The sequence below is a fragment of the Psammomys obesus genome, unplaced genomic scaffold (assembly GCF_907164565.1).
Source record: "Psammomys obesus unplaced genomic scaffold, mPsaObe1.curated_primary_1811, whole genome shotgun sequence".
Classification (NCBI taxonomy): Eukaryota; Metazoa; Chordata; class Mammalia; order Rodentia; family Muridae; genus Psammomys; species Psammomys obesus.
In genome coordinates this window covers 1,676,413-1,704,388 of record NW_026591598.1, presented here as the reverse complement: position 1 = coordinate 1,704,388, position 27,976 = coordinate 1,676,413, and the positions used below count along the sequence as shown (strand labels likewise).

The window sequence follows — 27,976 nt, the reverse complement described above, 5'->3', positions numbered from 1 at the left end:
TAGAGTACCTGCCTAGCATTCATAGAGCTTACCTCAAGTGATAGCATGATTCTGTAATCCTAGCACGCAGTGGGGTGTGGGGTAGATACTGGAGAACCAGAAGTTCAAGGTCATTTTCAAAGCTAGCCTAGGCTTTAAAAAAAGAATTAACAGAGGAGACCTCAGTTTACTAAGTTTACAAACTGGCTCGGTCAGACTTCCGAAGGTAGGAACAAGACCATTTTGAGCCATAAGAAACAGTAGGAACAAGGTCATGATTTGCAGAGTGCAACTTTTGCACTGAGAGTAATAAATAGGTCACTCTGCTCAGAGCATAAAGAGATGAGTGAATGACAGGAAGATATAGTAAAAGAAAGATGTCAGGCTGGAGAGATGTCTCAGTGGTTAAGAGCACTGTCTGCTCTTCCAAAGGACCTGGGTTCAAGTCCCAGCATCCACATGGCAGCTCACAACCATCTGTAACTTCAGTTCCAAGGGATCTGACACCTTCACACTGATGCACATAAAATAAAATTAATAAACTATATTTTTAAAAAGAAAGATGTGTAGGGCAGTTGGGATCAGGTGTCGGAAAGGCCTTGACATTGAGATCGATTTCTCCTTGACATTAATGACTTGAAGATCTATAGTAGTAGATTGGTGTGGCTTTATCAGATATATATCTTCACTTAAATTTGTTGCACATCCTATGTCAAATGAAGATGGTACTAGAAATTTTGTGGTTTTTATTTTAACTTGATCTTTCCTTTCTTGAACATAAACTTTGTAGATGACAGTGTCACTTGTCACATGTCACGATGCCAAATGGTTGGACATGTGTGTAAGAGGCTTGTGAGGAAGGTTATAGTCCTTGGTAATGTAGGTGGGTTAGCATGGTGCTTGAGTCACAGTGATGGGTGTCAGCTACTGTTATTGTAATCATCTTTCTTATGATTGCATGGAGGTTATGGAGGCCTGAATAAAATGGTGGCAGCATGAAGAAAGGTCAGGTGAGGACACTACTGTTGAACACTGTCATTACTTAGCAGTTCATGGAACTTGAGAGACAGTCTGAATGGGTAGCAGATAAAAACTGAAGAGGGAATGGATCAGGTTTGGAGAAAAGATAAATTTTGAGTGTGGACATAGGAAGTTTCAGTTTTGCTTAACTTAGCTTTCTAGTTGGAAATGTCCAGTGAGTAGAGTGTATATTTAGGATTGGACATTGGGGAAATACCAGAGTTGTTAGTATATTTGGATATCTTCATCATCTTCTCCCTCCTCTTCTGTGACAGTACTGGCAATTGGATCTATGGCTTTGTGCCTGGTAGGCAAGTGTACCACCATTGAGCTGTATTCTTAGCCAATAATAACGGAATTTAAACTCACAGTAATTATAGCTAATCTGGGTGACAGCTAAGAGAAAATATAGGGAGAAAATAGTTAGAATTTGCCAGGCTACATATCAGAGATAGGAACAAACAAAATGTTGGACCCCTGGGGTAGATGGCACATGCTTTCAGTCTTACCGCTCAGGAGTCATAGGTAGGTGACTCTGAATTTGAGGCCAACCTGGTCCAAATAGAGAGTTTGAGGCCAGCCAGGGCTACATGGTGAGACCTTATTTCAAAACACAAACAAAACAAGCAAGCTAGAGCCTGTCCATAACTAGGCAGCCATAACAAGGAAAACAAGTTATTTAGCTCTCATCTTCCTCAGAGTGTTTGAGTACTATGTGCGCATGATACATGATCTTGAATGAGGGAATCATTTTCCCGTCATATATGCAAGAAGCTAGTAATGACTTTTGTGTCTTTTTAAAAAGATTGATTGATTGATTGATTGGTTTGTTTGTTTAGTATACAACGTTCTGTCTTCATGTGCACCTGCATCCCGAAGAGGGCACCAGGTATCACTATAGATGGTTGTGAGCCACCACATCGGTGTTGGGAATTGAACTCAGGACCTCTTTAAGAGCAGCCAGTGCTCTCAACCCCTGAGCCATCTCTCCAGCCCCTTCTTTGTGTCTTGACCTGTAAGAGAAATACAGCTCTAGAACCTGGTGGTCTTCAGTTTCTCTAAAGATGTGTGCTATTTCCTTGAGGTCTTACTGGGTAGTTTCTTGATATACATGTGTCCAGAAATGTATATTTCCATCCAGTGCAAGATTAGATTTCTGGGTTTCACCGGATTTAGTATTACTTATCCTAACTTTGAGAAGTCTGAAGCATATGAAGCCAACGAAAAGTACATGTGTAAAACTGTGGCAGTGTTTGTTTAGCAAATAATTCACATCCCAAATTCACATCAACTGACATGTTGAGAACCGCAGAGCTATCGGACCTAGCAGAATTTTCACTATACACAACCTGTATTTAGTTTCTAGGTTAAATATGTTGTAATAATCTTCATTTGAAAAGAAAGTAAGATACTTGTCACTGGAGAAATAATGGTAAATTTCCATCTGTCTTGCTTGGTTATTTTTATCCTGAGTCCTTGTGATTTTTTTCCTGTAATTAACTGGCTAGATGCCCGTGCAGCTTCTCTCAATGATAGATGCCCGTGCAGCTTCTCTCAATGATAGATGCCCATGCAGCTTCTCTCAGTGATAGCCAAGCTTGAAACAGTGTGCATTTTTATATGCGTCAGCACTTCACAGTTAGGTGATTTTATACTCGTATGTGGTATTTGCTAGTGTAGGTAGGACAGAAAATGACCTCCATGTTGAGGGTGGGGAAGCAGGGGCCAGAGCCTGAAGAAATGAGCCCAGTGCTCTTTACAGTGCATGTTCTTACTGTATATAGAAAAAGTCTGCTTATGGGATTTAGTCCTCTCTGTTTTCCCTTTCCTGTGTGGACTCTTCTACCCAAAGACACAGGTTTTTGTTGTTCTTCCTGTGTTTTAAAACAAGGGGTGGCACATGTCCTTGGAAAGTTGATGTAAGAGGATTACCAAAAATTTAAGACCATTTTGTTTTATAGAGTGAGACCCCATCTTAAAAAAAAAAAAAAAGGATCAAAAAGCCAGGTGGTTGGTTGCACATGCCTTTAATTTCTAATCCTAACATTGGGGACCTCTGAGTTCAAGGCCAGCCTGATCTACAGAGTAAGTTCCAGGACAAGTGTCACACAGAGAACCATGTCTTGAAGCAACAAAAACCCAGCCAAACAAAATGGACACAAGAATATTTCTCAAGAGATCTCAGTCTTGTGTAGAATGTAAATGATCACTTAAGTTGAATTTTTACTTTTTGGGGTTTTTGAGACAGGGTTTATCTCTGTAGCCTTGGCTGTCCTAGAACTCAGAAAGATCCTCCTGCCTCTGTCTCCCAGAATTCTGGGATTACAGGTATGTGCCAACGCACCCAGCTTTGGGTTGATTTTAAAAGGAACAAATGCATAGTAAAATTGAATTACTTTGAAAGGTTTTATTGAAAAAATTGGCCTTAGCAACTTTTCAGAACAAATTACAGACAGATACTTTGTGCAGTAATACATATTTGGGGAACTGCCTTCTGTCAATCCTAAATTCACTACAGTCATATGAATAAATGTTTTCTAAAATAGGTTAGATTAGGATTAGGAGTTCTGTGGTATTTTCCAGCCATGTAGGTGCATAATTTGTAGTATGTATTGGATTCTTTACTTAAACCATACAGATCAGTGTTTTTAGATGAGTAATGGCTAAACAGTCTGCTTTAGACATCCTAGCTGTGATTTATAATTCTTGTTTTAACCCTAGTGAAGTAATTAGAACAAAGGGCAGCTGTGCAGTTACTGAAACGCCTGTAATGAAGGACTGACTAAGACTGCTGAGTATTACAGTTCGAAGCTCACCAAGCCCCAGAAAGTGAACTGGGTCTACAAGACCTTTTCATTTCCATTATTGTCTGGTTAACTCTATAGTGTATTCTCACTCCTTGAAGGATTCTGCACCTTACCAAACTTGGAAACTTTAAACTTAAAATAGCCAGTTTCAACCCTGAAAAGTGTGTAATGATCTGGTGGCTTTGCATTCTGTTTTTCAGAATGATTAGGAGCAATAAAGATAGAAACAGTAAAATAAAGGTAGATATGTGTTCCAGTATGAGAAAATCCACAAGTTCTTAAGTTTTATTTACCAATAAAAATCAATTTCTATTTGTCTATGTGCATGTGCTCACAGAGGCCAGGAGAGGACATCAGATTCCCTGAAGCAGGAGTTACAGGCAGTGAGCTGCCTGTTTGGATGATGAGACCTAAGCTCTGATCCTCTGCCAGATCAGCACTCATAACACTGAGATATCTTTCTTGTTTTGAGACAGGGTCTCACAGTGTTGCCTTGGCTTGCTATAATTCTCCACTTAAACCAGGCTGGTCTTGAACTCGTCTTAACAAAAGACAACTTGAACAGTAAGTAATAAAAGAGCACAGGGCTAGTCAGGCAAGACGATGACTATAGGTTTGAGGCCAGCCTGGGAGGTATATATAAAACAAGTGGGTATGGTAGCATTTGCCTATAATCCCAGTGCTGGAAAGATAGAGACAGGAAGATCAGAGCCTACTGCCCCATCCTTTTAGATGAGTTTTGGACTCCAGGCTCACTGAGAAATGCTATCTCAGAAGATATGGTAGGGTCTGGAGAGATGCTTCAGCAATTAAGAGAACTGACCATTCTTCCAGAGGTCCTGGGTTCAATTCCCAGGACCCATGCAGCTCACAACTGTCAATAATCCAGTTCTAGGAGAAACAGTGCCCCTTTCTGGCCTCTGTGGGTACCATGCAAGTGGTGCACAGACATACATGCAAGCAAAACACCAGCACACATTTTTTAAGTGAAAATATGGTAGTGAGGCCTGAAGATACAGCTTAATTAGGGTGCTTGCCTAGCATATATGAAGCGTTGGCTTTTATTCCCAGCAACACATAAACTGGTTCTTCTGGTACATTCCTGTAATCCCAACACTTGGAAGGTAGAGACAAAAAGTTTCACCCAGGTTCAGTTCTCAGCATCCACATGGTATCTTAACACAGCAATTTGTAACTGATTCCAGAGGAACTGATGCCCTCTTTTGGCTTCTGCAGGTACTGTACACATATGGTGCACAGACATACACAGGCCAAAAAAAAAAAAAAAAAATTATACACACACACATAAATCATAAAAGAAAAAAAACCTTTAAACCCTCTAGGTCTTTTAGTTGAAAATTACTGGTTTTAGACCTACTTAACTTACCAGCACAGTCTTCTGTTTTCCAGGAAAGCCTGTGTTTATCTATTGGGCTAACAGGAGAACAGTTTCTCTCCATCTCCACCCTTTTCTTCCCTACTATTATTTTTTTTTAATTTCTATTGAATTATTGCACAGAGGTTTCTATACCAATGAACTTAAGTACTTAAGAAGTACTTAAGAAGGAATCATCCCACTTGTTTTGAGTGTGTGTCAGAAACAGATAGTTATGTTAGAACCAAGAAGAAAATAGGACTGTAGACAATAGGAACTTATAAAATAATATGCTAAAATAATAAGCCACATTAATAAGTCTGAAAATGCCACTTGCACAAGTAGACTTGATTGTGCACTAAAGATGTTTTGAAGGGAAGAAAAAATACTGTTGGAGACCAATTAGTAAATGTATTAAATTTCCTTACAGTTACAAAGGAAAGAACGTTTTCTATTGAAGCTATACCCCAAATCCTTAAACAGTAGTTATAGTCCATGAGATGGTCCCCAGAAATTTTGCTTTGTGTGTCCAGAGATGGACCCAGCTGGATCTTTCTTTAATTTTTCCTTTTATTAACATTAAAATAAAAACCAAAAAAACAAAAAAACCTCTTTGGATAGTTTGCTTGCTTGTGTGTCTGTACACTTGTGCGTGCAATGTCTGAGGAGGCCAGAGGAAAGTATCTGGAGCCTCTGGAACTGACATAACAAACAGTTGTGAGTTGCCATGTAGGTGCTGGGATTGAACCTATGTCTTGGAAGAACAGTCATTGCTCTTAACCACTGAGCCATCTCCCCCACTCTCAACCTCAAGACATTATCTCACTGTGTGGCTTTGGCTGGCCTGAAACTCACTATATGATCAGGCTGACCTCATACTCAGAAATCTGCCTGCCTCTCTGGCTCCCAAGTGCTGGAATTAAATGTGTTCCTATCCTGAACTTGCGTTAGAGCTTAAAACAGAAATTTTCTTTTGATGATAGGGCTAAGTGGAGTCTGATGGTATAGTAGCTGTCCTAGACTCCATGTTCTGATTGCTTCTACAAGATGAAATAGCCTCACACATCCTGTTTATACAAGTCTGACGTGTTGAAAGAGATGTATTCTAAAGATTTACGTATTTCTGGTTTAGTCTAGAGGGAAAACCTGCATCTATCCTTATCACTGACATTCCCAGTTTTTAAAATTTGAAGTATTCTTAGTCACTTCCAGCTTTGTTTGCCTTTTTGGAATTAGAGCATTTTGTTCTAACTTGAGTGGTTTGAAAGGTTCTTAACTATCTGATATTTATAAAAGAGATGAGAGGTCTCTTTATTTTAATTTATACCCCCATGCATATGAAACAGAGCTGTTTAAAGAAAAAAAGTAAAGCAAGTAAACAGCAAGGAGTTCTGATGCCTGACAGGAGCTCTTGGCGCGTTACCGTTCTGGAACTGTTGAGGCCAGGAGTAGGTGTCTGTTGCTGAGCAAACAGTAGTGGCTCTCAGAAGTGATTTGCCCGAGATCATAAACATTCAGGAATTGTTAATAAGGACCCCCAGGACCAATGTATTTTGTTTTAACTTGTGCTTTACTGCCCCCCACTGTTCACAGCTGAATACTCAGAAATTTGGGAAGGGAAAGACTAAAGAAAAAGTGACAGTATGGAAGGAAAGCAGGTGTGGGGTGGTTTGTGTGTATAGTCCCAACACTCAGGAAGTGAGCTGGGAGGATTGCTGGGTTACTACCCTGGCCAACATAGTGAGACCCCACAGAGAGAGAGAGAGAAAAATGAAAGCTACAGGGGTGCGGGGAGCAAGTGGATGTTTGGTCTAAGGGTTTAAGTCAGTGATGCCATGCTGAGACTTTTTCAGAATATCCTGAAAATACACCTGAGGTGGGGAGGGGAGAGAAAGTGGAGGGGGCAGGCTCTTAAGCTATACTAAAGAGCATACATAGCTTAGGGTTCTTACATTCTAACTCTCCTATGAACCTTAAGCTTCTTCTACCCCATGTTCCTTGACAGGAAGTAAAGGAGGAATAGAGTATCTGACACAGCTCTAACTAGTACCGTTTCCTTTAAGGGGACAAATAGGATTTACAGGTCCTGTGGTTTCTATTGAAAGCGATAGACAACATATGCAAATTAGGATTGCATCTTCAAGGAAACTTCATTTACAAAACCAGACCACATGTCATACTTGCTTTGTGGTCAGTAGTTGTTGAGGTCATGCCTTAGCATTCTTCACTCAATATTTGGTCCTTTTACACCATCCTACAAACTTCTGATAGTAGTATTTTTATTACAGTCATGCATATGCATATGATTGAAGTTTGAGCACTCAGGCAGGGGTGAGGAAAGTCGGAGAATAAGACAGCCTGAGTTCCATCACCTGGATGGAACTTAAAATATCCTCTCCACACCATGCCACCTTCATTGTGTGTACCAGTTGCTGTACCTTTTTCTTTTCCTGTTACAGCCTAGCTATATTATCTGGCTCTTGTTTCAGAGGCCATGTTGTAGTAGATAGCAAACAGAAACATGTTTTTGAAGGAGAAAAGGTGGCTCTGTTGCTAGTTCTAAAAATATGCCTGTGTACAAACAGGCACCATGGTGCACGCCTTTAGTCCCAGCACTCAGGGAGGCAGAGGAAGGCAGATCTCTGGGTTTGAGGGCCAGCCTGGTCTACAAGTGTAGTCCAAGACAACCAAGGTTACACAGAAATCCTGTCTTGAACAAACAAAACAAAAATCATCATCATCATCTTGTGAGCAGATCTTTAAGGACAATGTCTATAGCCAAAGCCAAATCCAACCCTAGAGATAAACAGACAGACACTCAGCTGTAGACCTTGACAGTAATCAGTTAGAGAAAGTAAGGCTCCATTTTTGTAGTAGTGACTGTGCAATAGACTAGCATACTAACAAGTCTATGTCTCTCTTTTTAGATTTTTAAATTACATTTTACAGGTGTTTGCCTGCATGTATGTATGTGTACCATGTGTTTACCTGGTGTCCAAGATCAGAAGCGGGTGGGTGGTAGTATTTATTTAAAAATGATGCCACATACACAACAGATATTGTATGAAAGAGATTTATTGAATGGAGGTGGAGAGATAGAGAGGAAAAGGAGAGACATAGTGCCCCTCTACCCCCAGGAAAGAAAGTGAGGCGGAGAGAGCAAGAGAGGAGAGTAAGAGAGACTAAGTGGGGTTGGTACTTTTGTAGCTTGTGCATGTGCAGCAGAACCACATCTGCCATGCACCTGGTGGGTGACACATGATCACTTCATAGGTTACTAGGCAACCCAGAAGCAGGCTGCCTATATGCTAACAGTGGGTCTCCTAGAACTGGAGTTACACGTTGTTGTAAACCACCATGTAGATGCTGGGAATTGAACACAGGTCCTCTGCTAGAGCAGTAAGCACTCTTAACCGCTGAGCCATTCTCCAGCCCCCACAAACAGCTCTCTGAATTTGTAGAACAATGTTACTTTTTTTCCTTCTGAAGCTGTCAGTTTGTGATTGGTTTTTTGAAGGAGAACCGAAGGCTTAAAATGATTTTTAGCCAGTGTGGTTGATAATGGCATGCATCCTAAGGTCCATCTTTATAAATATAAATATAAAGCAGATTATTGGTAGAATTGTTTATTTAGAAATTTTGAGTTTTCAAATTCATTTTTACTTTCTATCGCCATTTAGATGGTTGGTTATCTAATGTAGCATGCACAAATTAGCTTCATCCCACCTCCTTTTCTCATCTGTCTATTCAAATTAACATTCTTTTCTCTTCATTGCTCACTTACTGTTTTCTGTTTGTTTGTTTGTTTTTGTTTTTAGAGACAGGATTTCTCTGCATAGCCTTGGCTGTTCTGGACTCACTTTGTAGACCAGGCTTTCAGAGATCCACCTGCCTGTGTCTCTCTGAGTGCTGGGATTACAGGCATGTGCCACCACACCTGGCTCTGTTTGGTTACTGTTTCAAATATAACATTCCAACAATTTTGGCTGGTTCACATAGAGAGATTGGAGTTAATGACTTCAGTAAATACTTAAGCAGAGCTGGAACTAAAAGTGCTTATAACAGTGACAGAGGAAGACATGGTTAAAAAGAGAGTAAAAAACTGTGAAAGGCTCAGTGGTAGAGCAGTTGTCTAATATGCACAATCCCAGTACTTAGGAGTGGGAGTTTTGAACCCAGATGTAATCTTAGCCCTTAGGAAACTGATGCAGATGGTTGTTGAGGCAAGCCGTGAACTCTGAACTCTGCGTAGTTCCTTAGGGGCCAGCCCCACAGCAACATAGTAACATCCAAAGCTCTGTGGTGCTGTAGAAACAAACTGGAAAAAAAAAAAAAAAAAAAAAAAAAAAAAAAAAAAAAAGGAGTAGGGATAGGGATTTTCTTTATTTTGGTTTTTTACTTGGTTAATTTATGTGTGTGTCAGAGGACAATTTGTGGGAATTGGTACTTTCCTTCCAATATATGAGTCCAGGGGATGGAACTCAGGTTGTCAGGCTTAGTGACATTCCTTTACCCACTGTGCCCTGTCTTGCCCACTCAATATAGATGCTTTGAATGTTGGAAAATATTTGTTGGTTTATGTTAAATTGGAGGCAGTGGAATGGTTGATGATAACAGCCGGAAAGGTCTATATAAGCCGAATTGGAGACATTAGTAGGGAATGCTAAGGGTCTGTAGAGATGGCTCAGCGTTTAAGAGAACTTGTTACACTTTCAGGGGAATTGATGAGTTGGGTTCCTAGCACTCACATGGCAGATCACAACTGCTTGTAATTCAAGTTCCAAGGGATTATTGCCCTCTTCTAGCCTTTGAGAGCACTGCACACTTAGAGCACATACCATGGGGGTGGTATGGAAATACCCCCCAAAAAAAGTCGAGAGAGAGAAATTATTACCAATACGTGATTGCTTTTCAGACAGTCAAGGCCTAAGAGTTGTTTACATTTTATAGGGAGAACATTGTTTTTAGTTTTTTTTTTTTTTTTAAGGCAGTAGGTTAATCAGCCTTTTATCAGTAAACAACAGTGGTCAAGAACTGGCCTTTTTTGATTTGTTACTGTTTTTAAATAGGTTCTCACTATATAGTGCAGGTTGATCTCAAGCTGGTACTACTTTCTTGCTTATTTTTATCTGAAACTCTTAATCCTTTGGCCTTTGTCTCCAAAGTGGTGAGATTTTATGTTTTCCTATAGTGGCCTTATATTTTCCTTGAACAGCTGTGACATTAGGGCAATGAATGTTTGACATTTAACACAAGGGGGATTGTGCTAGGTGTCAAACATTCATTGCCCCTACTCCCTGGTGTGATCTACCAGAGTTACATCCCTGGGCTTCCATGAGAATCATAAAGGAGGCACATTCTGCTTTAGAGATCATTTTACAAACTGTCTAGTTCTTTCTTCTTCAAGAATGACAAACTAACGTTATTTGCTAGATACCTGCTCTTAATGATCCAGTTGAATCGTTTTCCACTTTGATGTTTGTGTTTTACTGCATTTTTGGATTGACTATAACTGTCAGCCTCATGAGTGTTAGGAAAGTACTCTGCAGTTAGCCTGTACCATTCATAGGCCTCAACGGGACTTTGTGCTCTCTCTGTACTGTAACCCAGGCAAGACTTGAACTTGTGATCCTTCTGTTCCAGGCCTCCCTTTTGCTGATGTTGCGGGCCTACACCACTAAGCCCAGCTGTGGTTTTCTTACTTTATTGTAATGTTTAGCCAGACAGAAGTATTTGCCCCTCCTCCTTACTAGCCCCTGTCTGAAGTGCCTTTTGAAAAGAGGCTCTACTTAAAATGATGTATGGTTGTCAAGGATATGCATCCTGTGCTTCCTGCAGCCTCAGCTGCTGTACAGCTGCCAAGGCAAAATTCTTGGGCTTATGCAGTTCTTTCTATCCTCCCTTTTATCTGAAGTTCACCTCAGGTAGATTTTGTTTTTTATGAGTGTAGGGTCCTTTGGAGCTAGAGTTAAAGATGGTTGGTTTGGTTGGTTGCGGGCCACCTGCCTTGGTGCTCCCAGTAGAATTTGGTCTCCTGAAAAGCAGTCCATTCTCTTAGCCACTGAGCCATTGTTTCAGCCCCAGGTGGATTTTTTCCCCATGACTTTACAGAGCCTGGCCGGCATGAATCTCAGTAAGTAGAGATTTGTCTGCCTCCGCCTTCCAAGTGCTGGGCTTAAAGGTGCACGCCATACCACCCAGGCATTGAGTTCAGGAAGACAAACATCTTCTGAGAAAACCCTTTATTTTGAGATTCTTGGGTGTTCTTCTCTTGGGTGTTCAGGCATTCCTAGTAAGTGTCTTTCAGGTCAAGATATCCAGGCTTCCCTTTTTTCTTAGAGAGGTCATACTACTTACTCAGTGACTCTCTTGCCCACCATAGTAGTTACTTTATCATTGCTAGTTGCTGTGTGGGAACCAGATATGACTCATACTTAGATCAGACTCAAGGAAGGATAGGTGAGGATATTTAGAGAACTATTTGTGGAGATGTTGAGTTAAGCATTAGAGAAACAACATTTTCATGGTCAACGTTGAGTCTTTGGAAAGGACTTAGCTTTGGAAAGGAAACCATTTATAAAATCAGTTAATTTAAAATCAGACAAATTAATAGATACTGGGAGTTGAAAATACTTCCAGCAATGGCTATTGAATGCTTCAGCTCATTAAACAGGAAGCCCTATTCAAGTACTTTAAAGTAATTAATGAACATGAATAATAAATTGAGTATCAATAATGAATTAAATCTGAGAAATATAGTACATTTTTCATAAGAGTGATGTAAGTTAATGTGCTTGGTCTAAAGACAGTTTTATGTTTGTCAGTGTTATATAAATAGCTTTATCCAGTGGTAGGTAATGACTTAACATAGAATGAAGAGAATCCTAAAGCTCCCAATTCCCCCTAACCTCCCACATAGTCTCACCATGTGGCCCAGGATGGCTTCAAACTTGCCCATTTTCCTGCTTCTGCCTCCCGAGTGCTGGTATTAGGAACAATTCTTCTAATTTAAATGTGTGTTTCATCACCCAGATGAATCCTGCATGTTTTTTCCTGGGGTGCAGAGATTATAAATGAGCTAATTTTATACCAAGATCAATTCAGTTGACATTTACGTTAATTACTAAGATAAGTAAGTCAGGTTGCCCCCTCCGCATTTTGAGTATTTAGCCAGCAGAATTAGTTTGTGTTTATAGTTAGGTTATGCCACTTTAATATTAAACTATGTTTCAGTGAGTAAATACTAAAAACAAAACTTTGTTTTTTATGAACTATATTGCTTGAAATACAGTGTGAATTTTAAAGCCGGTCTAGGTGACTCATACGTATGATCCAGTTAAAGGAAGAGTGTGCACCGTTGGTTGTAAAAGTGTTTCTTGAAATGTACTCATATAATGTGTGCTTTGACGTGAGATCAGGAAACAATTAAAGCTTATCCAGCTTCAAATCTTGCAGGTGTTTATGCTCCAGTGAAATCTAGTCAAGCGAAGGAAAGGTATTACCAGCGTTGGTGCAGATTCTCCCTTAACTGGGTAGCAGTCTGCATGGCAGTGTTCTAAGGTCACATTTATCCATCATTCCCTGCAACAAAAGTTAGATTGTTTCTGTTTTTGCAGATACTTGCTCACTCAGTAGCCCCAGCTGCTCTCTGACTCCAGATAATCCTTCTCCAACCCCTCAAGGGCTGAGATTATATGTATGAGCCACCACACTTTGTTTTGAATATGATTTGTGTGTGTGATGCTAGGGAACTCAGAGCTGTGTGAATGCTGGGCACATGCTTTGCCGCTGAGCCCCATACCCATTTCTTTATCACTGCTACTCTTTTTTTTTTGTAACCTAGGCTAGCTTTGAACTAAGTCCTCTAAATCTTGGCCTCCTTCTGAAAGCTGCAATTATAGGTGTGTACTTCCACATCTGGCTAGAAAAATGTTTATGAAATATTTGCCTGTTTATCAAAAGGTTGATTCTCATTCTGTTGTCATGAATATTTCATAGGAAATTATTAATAAAACTAAATTAAAATTCTCTCCATGGAGCTGGATATGTAGACTAGCAGAATGTTTACCTAGTAAGCATTGAGCTTGAGTTTGGTCCCCAACACCATATAAACTGGATGAAGTGGCGTATGCTTACAATGCCATTACTCTGGAAGTGAAGACAAGGGGATCAGAAATTCAAGGTCATCCTTGGGTATGTAGAGAGTTCTAGGCTAGCCTGGACCATGTACAATGCTGTCTCAAAACATTTTTTTTTTCTAATGATATCTGTGTTCTAGATACATTTGAAGTACAATAGAAGCCCTGTGGTATATGGAGCTGTGTTGTAAGAGATGTCTGTTGGTGTTTAGGACTGGAGATTTTTATCTAGTGATTTCCAACCGTGATTCAACACTTCCCTTTAACTCTTTCCAGAAACTCTTAAGATCACATTGTTTCCCAGATACTTAAAGAGTTCCTGTTGATGTATAGAGCTGTTTATAGCCCTCTAGCACCAGAAATTGGCTCCAGTCATTTTTCCCATTACATCATCACCCACTAATGTCATTACATCAGTGTGAAATCTACTTTTGAAGTTTTAACAGTCCTGCCCATCCCCCCTCCACCTCATTTTCTTCCAAAGGAAAATGGGGGAAAAAATCAGACTGGTCACACAGTCCTAAACAAACATTGAGCAGTGACTGGAGCATCTTCACAGTTTAACTCTAGATTTACCAGCTATTCCACCTTGCTAATGGAGAACGGCCTGCTGTAAACACATGAAGCCTAGAAAGTTAACCCAGTTGAAGCCTGGTGCAGTGTCTGATGCCTTTAATCCTGCCATGCTTTAAATCCTAGCAGAAGCACGCAAATCTGAGGCCGACCTGGTCTACATAGGAGTTTCAGGACAGCCAGAGGTACATAGTGAGACCCCCTTCTGAAGAAAAACAAAGAAAACAAAAAGAAAGTTGCCTGTTTGATCATGTGATACCTGCCTCTGGTTCTTTTCTTTTAGCCCTGTGGAATTACTTCTAATTAGCTCTTTACCAGTGGCCTGTCACTGGCATATTAGACTTTTTCAAGTAATTCCCTGCAATAGGAATTTTTTAGGGGATCAAAAGTTTCTTGACCTTAAGTTGTTGAGCTGTGACTTTAAAAAAAAAAAAAAATTATTTATTTATTTTATGCATATGAGTGCTCTGTTTTCATGCACACCAGATCTCATTATAGATGGTTGTGAGCCACCATATGGGTGCTGGGAATTGAACTCAGGGCCTCTGGAAGAACAGCCAGTGCTCTTAACCACTGAGCCATCTCTCTAGCCCGTTGAGCTGTTTGTTGTGTTAAATGCTTGCCAGGTAAGCATTTTAACTATAGGTTTTTAAAATGCTTTGTTTCTGTAGGTCTTTTAAGGCATTACAATAGTATTTACAGTTCTGGCTACTGGGGGAATGTTTTTATTTTCCTTAATATATTGCAAAGTATTGAGAAAAATGTAGGTTCTGACCTTTCTCTTTTCATCTTGATTGTAAATCCAGCATTTCTTTTCATCATTTTTTTACCCCCAACATTTATTTTGTGTGTATGTGTGTGTGCTTTAGCACACATGTGGAAGTTTGAGGAAAATGGTTCTTGCTTTTACCATGTGGATCCTCACTAGACTATCTCATCCTTCCCCTTTATTCTTTTAACGTGTAGCCCAGGCTGACAAACTATTTAGCCAAAGCTGATCTTGACCTTCTCATCCTTCTGCGTCTACCTCATACATGATCGGAATGTGTTTGGTGTTGTGCCAAAGCAAACATGGGGTTATGAACCTGTTAAGGAGTACTCAGTTTCAGTTAAAAGACTTCACACTCTCCACTTACGTACCAGCCTTTCCTTTAGGACTTTTAATGTCCTTATTTAAGACAGATTTACTGGTAATCAGAAGGAATAATCACCATCAGAAACTCAGAGAAGAAATAGGGTCTTGGTGTATAACAAATAAATAAAAATAACAATAAATGTGACTATTACTGTTCTTTTTCAAAACTCTTTAGCTTTCTGTTCTGTATTTATCATCAAACCCTTATGTATATGCCATAGGCTATGGCATGGACTATGAGGTGGTATGGATAACTTGAAAGCTTTGAAGAGAATGACACTGAAAATTATGGATTAGACTGGGGCCACAGAATGCCTTCTCATTCTGTGAGGACATTCCCATGGGAAGTTAAAACTTCTGATTCACATGAGGATTTCAGTAGGCTTATCTCAAAACTTGATTTATTTCTCCTCCTCTTACTTGTTTTGAGACAGGTTTTCTCTGTGTAGCCCTAGCTGTCTGGGAACTCACATTGTAGACCAGGCTGGCCTCAAACTCATGGAGACCCACCTACCTCTGCCTCCTTAGAGCTGGGACAGAAGGTGGACGCCACCACTGCCTGGCTCAAAGCTTGAATTTCTAAGTTGCAACGTTTTGATAGTCTGTGGTATAATCTAGGAAATTTTTGTTCCAAATGTCTTTTATGAAGATGTTATAAGTCTGTGCTAGAAGGCCTGCCAGCATAACATACACCTTAACACACTAGAACAACTAAAACAGTGAAAACCTCTATAGGAAGATAAACAGCTAACCTGGACAGCAAGTATAACTTTATTATGTCTAATGTGCTTCATGTCTCTGTGTTTTCAGTTGTGAAAATGTCCACAGAAGGAGGGTTTGGCGGTACCAGCAGCAGTGATGCCCAGCAAAGCCTCCAGTCCTTCTGGCCCAGAGTCATGGAAGAAATCCGGAACTTAACAGTGGTAAGGAAGAGCAATGAGCTTCTAAAGCAGATCAGCAAAAACAAGACCCAAACACTATTTTCAAACATTATTATTTTCAAACAAAGGCACACTGCATTCCTGACCTATATGTTGGGAACTGAAAATAGAATTTACTTTGCAAGAGGCAATACCTGAGTGTATAAGTGGCTGTCCAAGTACTCTGCTTAGAGGCAGGCTCATGTGAAACTACTCTTTTAGAACATATAGAGAAGCAGAGATTTCACCATCCTGTACGAGGTTCCAGCCTGTTTCTTTAGTTCTAGCCTAATGTATTGGCTGTACCAGATTTTTATAAATTTGTAAAAACCGTTGGACAGCTTATTCAGCAGCAGATCTGCTGTGAGCACTTAGAGCACTAGTACACTTAGTTAAAAGAGACACTTAGATCATGCTTTCTCAGTAGTGGCATTTTGATGTCCTATGTATTTTAGGTTGCTTAGCAATATCCTGGCCTCTACTTACTAGCTGCTAGTAGCAATTTTTTTCCTACTTGGTGACAACAAAACAAAACAAAATCCTTGATTGGCAGGTGTCTTCTTGAGCTAAAATCATCTTCTATTGATAAATGTGAACTTAGAAAAATCAGATATAAACCCATCTTTGAGAAGCTTACAGTCTTCTAATTATAACTAGAGTAAATAGTCAATAGCTATTTACTCAGTACTTGTGGACACAGTCACAGTGGTGAGTCCTGAAGCAATGAAAGGGAATGTGCTGTGGGAGCCCCACAGATAGTGTAGTACTTGTTTCTCTCTGGTTGAGCTACAGAAGGCTGTAAATGACAGCATATAGGGCTGCTGAGATGGCTCGGCAGCTAAAGTACTTGCTGCTGACCTGATAACTTGAGCTTTAATAAAACTTAATAAGAAACAAACAAGCCAGGTGTGGTGTTGTGTGCTTGTAATCCCAGCACTCAGGGAAGCAGAGGCAGGTGGATCTCTGTGAGTTCAAGGCCAGCCTGGTCTACAGAGGGAGTCTAGGGCAGCCAAGGCCACACAGAGAAACCCTGTTTCAAAAAAACAGCAACAAACAAACAAAATGAACAGCATGTTAATTTTTATTTGGTCTTGAAATGTGAATGATTAGCCACATGGATGGGATGGGGAGATAGTTCTGTTTTAGGCAGCAAAATGAGCAATTGTAGAGGCTTGCAGTCCCAAGGCTTGTACCTTGTGGTTGGAAGAAAAAGACAGTTCAGTATGGAAAAGGGGGGTAGGTGGGTTAGGAATGCAGGGTTTGGTGCAGAGGTGGTATTAGGATAAAGGTAGGATAAAACAAGTCTTTTCAGAATACATTGTCATGTTTTTAATGAAGAACATTCAGTTTGGTGCCTTAATAAGTACTGAAGGAAATCCCTGTGTCTCATGCTACCTTGGAGGTTAACAGCATACTGGCAGAGCAGATGCTGGATTTTTTTTTTTTTCTCTGACATGGAGTTAGTGTCTTAGGTTTAGTGGCCTTTATACTCTGGTAAACAAGATTGACTTGTTTATTTGTTTACTCAACAAGTTCTTAATTTTTTTTTACCTACTTTGACCTGTGCTGTGTTCTATGGCTCTAGTAATATATCCAACAGACTAGATCATTGTCCTCATGGAAAATGTGTTCTCACAAGACAGACTATAAATATGTAACAAGTTAAACTAACTTCTTACTGTGATAAATACCCACTGTCATCAGGGTAATTAATGTTCTGAATGTACCACTGGGTGGTGTTTATTTATACAAAGGGAGTTTTGGGTTATTGAACTTGGCTGAGCCTTTTTTTGAGTGGCCTGTGCTCACAGTGGATTTCCAGAGAAAAGACATTTCTTTTCAGTATTCCCAAGCATTAGTTATCTATGCTGTTTCAGGAAGAGTAAACAGAGGGGATAGCAATGAAATTATAAAGTATGGCATGGTTTGCACATATTTTTGGAAGAAAATCTTTATTAGTCATTGTTCTCTGAAAGAACACACATATGTAATTTATTAGATTGGTTTATAGGAGGAAACACAGGTAGTCCAACAATGAGTGTCTTCACACTGGAAAGGCCAAGAATCTGGCAGATGTTCAGTCAGGCCCAAGTGGTGCTGAGCACCTAGAGGATCCCTGGAAGGCTACTGGTCTTGAGTCGTTGTTGGAATCCTGAAGAAGTTGGTTCTAACATCAGTAAAGGATTAGTGCAACAAGTAAGTTGAACTTGCCATTGGCGGTGAGGGCAAACAGACAAAAAGCAAAGGTTCTTTCTTCCATGTCTTTTTTATAAAGGCTGCCATTAGAGAACACTCATTGGTGGCGCTTCCTGATTCAAATACTCTGATCAAGAACATCCTTCAGAGGCATGCCCCAGCAGTTTGGATTCTAGTTGATTCCAGATTCAGTAGCGTTGATAGACAAGATGAGCCATCGTATAGTCTATTGGTTATGCTTACTTGATTTTGGTCAGGCTGGTGCAATACCAGAGTACCCTTCTGGTTCAAGTTTTGTAGGTGAAGAGAAAGAAATGTAAGAAGGAAGTTGCCTTTGCTTATTCTTCCATTGACTTAGCTAAAATTTTCTCCCATGTACATATCGGAAAGATTCCTTAGATATCTACTGTGCTGTAACATCCTCGGAGAATGACTGGCATATAATAGCTACATAATGAATGATTGGATGAATCAGACTCCTCAGCCTCAGATTTAGGGCAGAGCAGTGTCAGTTCCAAGTTTCCACGAGAGTGAAGTTGGGGTGCTTCTTTCCATTCTCAGAGTACAGCCTGGCAGCTGGCTAGAGTGGTGCACACATGTAATCCCAGCACTTGGGGAAACAGAGGCAGGTGGATCTCTGTGAGTTCGAGGCCAGCCTGGTCTGCAAAACAAGTCCAGGACAGCCACAGCTATATAGAGAAACCCTGTTTCGGGGGAGACAAGGCAGGGGGAGGTGGAGTGCAGCCTGTGGTTAGTTCTCAGGTTTACAGCACACGAAGGCCTTTGCTTCTCTGAATGTACCTCTCTCTGCCTGTGCGGCATTTTAGCATTTAATTGAGTCTTTCCAGAGCTCATTGGTGCTTTAAATTAGTCTTTGAGAGAAGGGAGTGGAGACATGGTCTTGCTATACAGCCCTGACCACAGTCTAGAATTGTACTTTGTAGACCAGGCTGGCCTTGAACTTGTAGCGATCCTTCTGTGTCTGCCTCCCAAGAGCTGGAATTACAAAAGTGTACCACTGCAACCACACTGATAGCAGACTACCAGATGGGTCAGATCCTTTTAGGTTGATACTTCAAAATATTGAGCCGATTTTTAAAAATCTATTACATTAAATTATTCAAGTATAAGTAGAACAGAATATTTATAAAAGTGGTGTTGTCTAAATTGGAACTTGGGTTGTTCCAAAGCAAGTAACTGAACTTTGACAGGTGCTATATTTCATGATATATTGAACATACCTGTTCTTAGTCATTTTAATCTGAATCAAATAATAAAGGAATTAGTTTTAATCTCAACTTAACCATCCTGTTCCTGTACTCTTAAAAGCTCTGTAATTGTCCGTACATCCAAATGTTCAGATGGGCATGAAGAGTTGGTTACAGATCCTAACAAGTAATCACACCCCTCAGTGATTACTTAAAACATTAAATATTTCTGTTCACCAAGGCTCTAGGAACAGTCAGTAACAGATTTTTTTTTCCTACCCTTTTAAGTGGTGGTGGGGATCTCCTTGAGGATCCAGATTTTCATTCACCCTCTGTCTCTTTCATTTTGGGGGCATGAGGATAGGGTCCTTTCAGCCTCGTAAGCACTAGAATTAACCAGAGTTCAGCACAATGTAAAGACATAGTAGACATCTTGTCATTGAGTTTTATGATCATCTGGACTTCTTTGAGAGTGGGGAAGAGAAATTTAACATGGTCTTTCTTTGTGGGTAGTGATTTGGGTGGGAGTAGGTGGGGCAAATGCTGAGGATCCTGAACCTAGAGACATTTAATATTCCCCTGACTTACTCTCTGTGTCCAGTTCAGCAGTCATTTTCCTTTAATTTATAGCTTCACCTTTCATGCTGAAACACTTCTAGTTTGGACAGTGACATTTCTAACATGACAGTCAAATCATGACCAAGTCATGTAATCAAGCAAGAACATAGAAGGCTGATAGACTGTTAAAAGACAGGCCCTGGGGGCTGACAAGATGGCTCATGTTTAAGGGTACTGGCTGCTCTTCCTGAGGACCTGGATTCAACTTCCAGCATCCACAAAGCAGTTCACAACCATCTGTAACTTCAGTCTTAAGGGATACAACACCCTCTTCTGGTCTCTGTAGGCAACAGGCACCTACGTAGTCCATAGATATACGTGCAGACAAAGTACTCATATACATAAAATGAATAAAAAAAATAAACAAATCTTTAAAACAAACAGGATCTGGGCCAGCTAAAGTGGCTTCCTTTAATCCTATCACTTAGGAGGTAGAGGCAGGTTAATCTCTGAGTCCAGAGCCAGCCTGGTCTACATAGCAGCACATAATGAGACCCTGTATCAATAGCAATGCAGAAAATAGGCTGTGTACTGTATGCTTTTTCTGTAATCTGTGCTTTGCAGACTTAATTCTGATTTAGAAGTCTGAAGTGGATCCTCCAGACTTTTTCCTTTTTTTTTGGATTCTCAAGTCTAAGGCTGGCATTTGAGTAAGGAGTCCTACTTAAGAGAGTGAACCTTAGCCCTCAGTCTTGATAACAGTTAGGAAGGAAATTTTCACAAAAAAAAAAACCAAAAAACAAACAAACAAACAAAAACCCAACAAACAGAAACAAAAAAACTTAATATTAGGATTCTACCCCTGAGTCTTATTGTATCATTCTACAGCAGAGCCCAGGCAACTTGATTTTCAAAAGCTTTCCCCAGACAATTCCAAAATTAAGCCAACCATGAGAATTAGTGTTTTCAGAAGGATGAGAATCTTGACTTACTGGAGTGTCTCTGTGTATTGAGTAGAAGAGATCTCAGTTAGTGGAAACCCTGAATCTGTAGTATAGCTTAAAGAACCACTGACTTTACTATGACTTTCAATTTATAATAATCAGGTCTCTTGAAACTTGGGTGCTTTAACATGACAGTAACTTAAATACAATTTTCAGACCATAGTTTGGAGCAACTTACTGATCCAGTTCCTAAAAAGTAGGATAGTCTGGGTGTTAGTTTTTCCTCTTGAGTCAGCTGGGAGAGGAGTCAGTGCTGTTCACTCTTATAGATCTGTCGAATGACATGAAAGTCAGTGCGGGGCTTCAGTAGCCTGCTAGTAGAGAGACCCCTTTCCTGCAAACTTACCTTGGGCTCTTATGTGTATCTAAAAAGCTAGGGTGGAGTTATAGAAAACCAGACTGTTATCAGGAACAATTAACCTCACCCCTAACAAACACCCTGTTATGATCCACTTTTCACACACCGCCTCTTCAGAAAAATTGTTTTTAAGATTTATATATATAGAGAGAGTGTTTTGTTTTGCCTGCATGTATATATGTACACTACATGTGTGTTTGGTGTTTGTGGGTGTTTGAAGTCTTCGGTCCCCGGAACTGGAGTTACAGATGGTTGTGAGCTTCCACGTGGTACTGGGAACCAAAGCTGAGTCTTCTACAAAAGCAGCCAGTGCTCTTAACCACTGAGCCATCTTTCCAGCTCCCACATACTTCCTCTTTGGAGAGGGAGAGTTCAAGGCTTGAGGATCATGAGGTCTCACAAAAGAAAGATTGGGTAGGCTAGCTCTAGGGAATTTGATGCTGTCTTCTGCCCTCTGCAGGTACTCACACACATAAGACATAACACAGATACACATGAGTAAAAAAAAAATAAATAAATCTTATAAAAAGTTATTTGACAATATCATTTATGTATACAATGCCTCTTGATCATACCTGTCCCTCCCAGTTTCTCTAGACCTCCCTAAACACTTCCTTTTCACTTTCTTGTCCTTTTTAAAACAAATAACTTGCTGTTACCTGGATGGGTCATCCATGGAATCTTGGTTAACCTGGTAGCGGCCACACTTCCAAGAAAAAAGACTGTTGTTCTTCCTGCAGCAGCGCTCAGTCGAAAATAGCTCCTGTTAGAGGTGGAGCTTCATGAGCCTCTCTCATCTGTGATGAAGTGTTGACTGGCGTGATCTTATAGGTCTTGTACAAGTAACCGTAGGTGCTGTGAGTTCATGAGTTCAGCAGTCCTGTCAAGTCCAGAAGACAGCGCTCCTCCCAATCCTCGGCCTCTTACATTCTTCCTAACCCTTCACCACATTTTCCCTGGGCCTTTCAGGAACTGAGACAAATGTTTCATTGAGGGTAAATGTTCAACAGTCAGTTATTCTCAGCACCTTGACCAATTATGAATTAACCACTGTAATAAGAAGGCTCTATGACCAAGGTTGAAAGCAGCATTAATCTTTGGTCATAAATGTAAATATTTAGAAGGTAGTTTTACATTTAGAAAAAAACAACAGCAATAAGGTCTTCCCCAGGGTGTTGTTTTTTTTTTTTTTTTTTTTTTTTTAAACCAGACCTAGAGTATTATACAGTCATTCCTTTCTGTGAAACAGGCCTCAGATTCAATCAGAAAGATGTTGGTTTCTACAGTCATGCTGCTGTTGTACTAATAGGCACATCTTACCTTTCAGGTCAGTGTTACGCCATGTACCATCTAGAACTCAATAAGTCAGTTGATAACTTTTCTCTCTTGCATATTGCCCTCAGGCTCTATCAGAGCTGGTCAGTGTGAAGGTCAGTCGTAGTTTACTTTCTCAGTCCTGTAATCAAAGTGTAATTTGTCTTCAGCAACATGGTCTTACTGTCTAGCTCTGGTAGGCAACCAAGAGCAATGGCAGTAGCCTGTGTTGTCTGGGGATCCTGTGGGGCTTCCTGCAGTGCCACACCTGGCACTGAAATTTTCATTTAGTAACCTGTACTTTTTGACAGAAGTGTGGTCCACTCAGCCAGGGTATCTCCATTCATACTCCTCTTAAAAAAAAAAAAAAAAAATCACACTTTTTTAGCTTACATAGCTATGTAAGCAGAGGGTTTCAGTAAGGCTTTTTTTGGTGGTAGGGAGGATCTCATTGTAGACCAGACTGGCCTTGAATTCATAAGAGATATGCCTGCCTCTTGAGTGCTGGGACTAAAGATGTCTGACACCACACCTTTAGTTTTGGATAGCTTATCATTGTTTTCATCCTCCTTCATTCACCTCACCCCCTTTTCATCCCTCTTTAACTCTTATTGCTGCACTCTATTTTCATGTATGTGTGTTCTGTTCCCCTTTTTGTTGCTTTTAAATAAAGAATCATCTCCTAGAACTTTCAGAGTGATATTATATTCTTTTCAAATTGAAAAGAGTTTTGTTTTGGGTTATTGGGGGTGGGGTGAGGGTGTGGTTATTTGTTTTGAGACAGAGTCCCTGTAACCCAGTCTTGTCTTGCACTAATCCTCCTACCTCTCAAGTATGGGGTGTGCTTGGATTTGTCTGTCTGTCTGTTCTGAGATAGGATCTTGCTATGTAGCCCTGCCTGGCCTGGAACTTGAATCAGTCCTTTTTCCTTTGCCTCTTCAGTGCTGGGATTACAGGCATGTGCTGACACACTAGGCTAGGAGGGCTTTTTAATTTTGGAGTGTGTGTGTGTGTGTGTGTGTGTGTGTGTGTGTGTGTGTGTGTGTGTCTTTCTTTGTGTTAGATAACTCTGGGCTTTGGTTGAGTAATCCTGGAAAAATCTTGAGGAAATGACAATTAAATAACAAAGACAACATGTTTGCAAGAGAGTTAACTCCTGGGATCATGAGCTGTGTGTCCAGGGAGGACTTTGAGAGTTACATCCTCACATTTTCTCTAGCACTTCTCTGGCATTATTATCTGTGTGATGTGTCACACTAGTAAGAAGGCAAGGCATAGATTGCTATGATTAAATATTTTTTAAACTGCCTTCAAGTGTCTGGCTCTAATCCAACTCCCTCTTTGCTTTTGCTGTCCTTTGCTTTTGGATCATACTTCTGACACTGCAGGTGGTATTTGGTGCTTACTGTTCTCTCTGTGAAGAATGCAAGTCTTAGTATCACTTGCATATCATTTCTGTGTCACCTTTCCTGTGGAACATTTCCCAATACTTCTTTCCCTCTAGCTCCAATTCGCCAGATGCTTATTCCCTTCCTTGTGTTCCTGTGGGACTTAGACTCTTTCTCTAATGTAAGATAGAGACTATATAATGGTTTTTTGGTTTGGTTTGGTTTGGTTTGATTTTTTTGAGACAGGATTTCTCTGTGGAGCCTTGGCTGTCCTGGACTCCCTTTGTAGACCAGGCTGGCCTCAAATTCACAGAGATCCTCCTGCCTCTGCCTCCCCAAGTGTTAGGATTAGAGGCATGCCCAGTTTATATAATGTTGTTGATGTGACTGTCTTTGGCAAATTACAGGTTCCTCAAAAATAGGGATAGGATTATATTTTCACATAGTTATAGGAATCGTGGCTTAGGTTGAGTTGCAGAGATGAGTTAAATGAAAAGGGAGCAGAAATACGGTTAGAAAGAGTATATCTACTGTCTCTTGGTAAAATTGTAATAAACTGGACATCTTATCCTCTACCACTCCAAGGTCAGTTATAGTAGAGGCTTCAAGGAGAATGTTATCAAGAAAAGGAAAGAGAAGAAAAAGTGATACTTGACTTTGTTGAGCTGAGTGTAGCCAAGAAGCTTGTTGGTCTGTGTAGATTGTTTCTACTTTGAAGGTATTCCTCTATGCTGCCAGTTCTTTTAGATTTTGGGGTGGGGGAGTCGTGGATCAAAACAGGGTTTCTCTCTGTAGCCCTGGCTATCCCAGAACTCACTCTGTAGACCAGGCTGGCCTCAAACTCACTTAGATCCTCCTGTCTCTGCCTCACTAGTGCTAGGATAATAAGTGTGCACCGCCATGCCTGATTTTCTTTTAGATATTTTATGTTTTTACTTTTCTAACCAAAGAAGTATTCTGGAAAGCCTGGTAATATTTTTCTAGAATGCTTTCTTTCACATGTAATTGGAGTTTTCTGTTGGTTTTGGAAAAGAAAATTTACTTTTGCTTGTTAATTTTTATCAAATCTGAAATAATAGTTACTCCTTTCGTAATGTCATGACTATCCTGGAACTTACTCTATAGACCAGGCTGACCTTGAACTCACAGAGATCCTACCACATTTGCCTTCCAAATGGAGTGCTGGGATTAAAGGTGTGCACCACCATCCCCGGCCCAAAGGAATTTTTATTCCTAGAGTTATATCTACTCTTGGACATGTGTTTAAATGGTAGTTTCAAAACAAAGCAAAAGAGTGAGGACCTTATACTGCACATAAATTGAGTGGTGATACTCAAAAAAGTATCTTTCTTAAATCCCAGGCAGAGTGGTATATTTTCTTCATCCTATTTTTGTTTGTTAAGGAAAAAGTAGCAGGCCTGTTTCTAGAAAGCAGCTTCTAAATTTACCCTCCCCCTCCCCACAGAATAAAGAACTGGCAGGAGGGCACTTAGGAGGCATATAGGCAGGGAGATCTCTTGAGTTTGAGGCCAGCCAATAAAGAGATCTTGTCTCAAACAATTAAAAAAGAACCAGCAGGATAGGGAATGTCTTAGAGACAGATTTCATTTTAATCTGCATGTTGTAAGTTAGTAAACTTGGTTACAATAAAAGGAAGAGGGGATACTTAAAATGAACCTTTACTGAGCAGAGACAAAGAACCTGTTAGTGGCTCTCTTTCCTTCATGAGTGCATACTGAGGATTTGGAGTGCTGTAAGGGCTAAGTGAAGAATTTTGCTCGGGGCTTGCATTTTGTTAATTATCTGTCACCTTCTTCCCCTGCCATATTTCCTGAACTGGGGATCTATACCAGTCTGCTGCTGGCTGTGCTCTGCCGCTTTGCTGGCCATCCCACACTCATGTGTCTCTTGTTGCTCATTTCAGAAAGATTTCCGAGTACAGGAACTCCCACTGGCTCGTATTAAGAAGATTATGAAACTGGATGAAGATGTGAAGGTGAATTCACATTATTTTCTAAAACTATTGAGTATTTATTGATCATTCCTCTAGATCTCAGAATTTAACAAACATGAAAATATTATGATATGTTGCCTATGGTTTTATTTGGCTTTTTTGTAATGAATGAAGTGACCTTAAATTGAACAGTTTTAATTATTGAATGATGTGAAAATCAGGGTATCATAGGATTTTTCTTCCCCAAGATACTTAGTGTTTGCTTTTTAGATCAGGTACTGTCCCTGATCCTTTTCACTTCATAGTGTTAGCGCTTGTATACATCAGTTTTGCAGAACACTGCTTTCCTCTCAGCAGCTTAATATATTCTCTAGGCTCTTCTGAGCTGTGAGAAATTTCTAATGATGATACTGTACTGCTTTAGTTACTTTTCTGTTGCTGTTATAAGACATTGTGACTGAGACAACTTATAAAAGCCACTTGTTGTGGCTTATAGTTTCAAAGGGTTAGAGTCCATGTGCATTATGTCAGGGACCATGTGACAGGCAGGTAGGTACGATTCAAGTAGAGGCTGGGAGCTCACTTTTTTTGTTTTTGTTTTCTGAGAAAGTTTCTCTGTTACCCTGACTATCCTGGGACTCTCTCTATTGGCCAGGGTGGCCTTGAACTCAAAGATACACCTGCCTCTGTCTCCCAAGAATGCTGAGATTAAAGGCATGCAGCGCTACCCCCTGCCAGCTGGAGCTCACGTCGTTAGACACGTGCACCAGGCAGAGAGACTGGAGTGATACAGGCTTTTGAAACCTTAAAGCCACACTTCTTCTAATGAGGCCACACTTCCTAATCCTTCACAAACATTTGCACCAAATGAGGATCAAGTATTCAAGTATATGAACCTTATGGAGGCCATTCTCATTCAAACCACCACATGTACCTTCGTTATATTTTGACCTTTTAAAAACAAGCAAATGAACAGACAAACAAACCATGAATGAACTATACTTGTGAGAGGATTAATCCTAGCCATTATTTTATTCCCAGGAGTTTACCTCTGATTATGATTCCTAGGGAAGACTATATAATGACTTTGAATTTGCAAGGAAAACTAAGAGTTTGTATAACATTTTTCTTTTTATTAGCTTCCTTCCTTGACTAACTATGGGATTTAATGGGATAAGTATTCTGTTTGTTTGTTTTGTTAAGACAGGTCTCACCTCATTAAGTAGCCCAGGTTTATCTGGGACTCTTGGTTATCCTGGCTCTGCCTCCTGAATGCTGGGATTATAGGCATATGCCACCATGCCTACACATTTTACAGCTATGGAAGAATGCTCCAAGGTGAACTGACCACAAGTGTTGCTAGAACCAAAATCTTAGTTCTTATCTTATATATCTTTAACAGCTGTTCTGCCTGTGTGGTTTTTTACAATTTTGGTTGAACTTGGAAGTCAGACATATTAAGGCAGCTTAGTACAAGTCAGACACTGTGCTGAGTACACAGCGGGCTACCCCCCTTATTTTCCTTGTTTGTTTGTTTTTTTATTTTAAGAAAAATAAAGCCCAGAAAGGTGAGAAATGTGAGATTTTTATCTTTTATCCAGATCCACTGGGTGTTCAAGCTTATTGTCTTTTCCCAAATGGTTTTTTTTTGGGGATTAGGATCTGAACTCTGTCAACTACTGGCGCTGTAGCTGTGGCCATGTCACTTTTCTTTCTTTCCTTCTTTCTTCCTTTCTTCTTTTCTTTCTTTTTTGGTTATTTGAGAGAGTTTTTCTGTGTAAGCTTGGCTGTCCTGTACTCGCTTTGTAGACCAGGCTGGCCTCAAACTTACAGAGGGTGGAAGGTTTAAAAAGGAAAAGAACCAATATTCCTGTAATCCCAGCATTGGGAGGTCTCCAATGCTTGGAGGAGAACCAAGTGTCTATAGAAGACACTGACTGTGGCAAAAAGTAAACACTATACCTGGGTCCTGGGGGTGATAGACCCTAGAGAAGTGAGCATTCTTCTTTTTCTGTTACCTGTCTTTCTCCTACTCTGGGATTTATTTTA

The 27,976-nt window shown here is 40.2% G+C and overlaps 1 protein-coding gene across 3 annotated transcripts in view; it reads left to right on the top strand.

Moving 5' to 3' along the window:
* Nfyc (nuclear transcription factor Y subunit gamma) overlaps positions 1 to 27,976 on the top strand; it is a 68,693-nt gene that overhangs the window by 18,570 nt on the left and 22,147 nt on the right. For all 3 annotated transcript variants that reach the window (XM_055610967.1, XM_055610970.1, XM_055610968.1), the window contains exons 2-3: positions 15,838 to 15,950; positions 25,898 to 25,969. In XM_055610967.1, coding sequence (XP_055466942.1) covers positions 15,846 to 15,950; positions 25,898 to 25,969 — 177 coding nt within the window. In that variant the 5' untranslated portion in view covers positions 15,838 to 15,845. The remainder of the gene's footprint in view (positions 1 to 15,837; positions 15,951 to 25,897; positions 25,970 to 27,976) is intronic.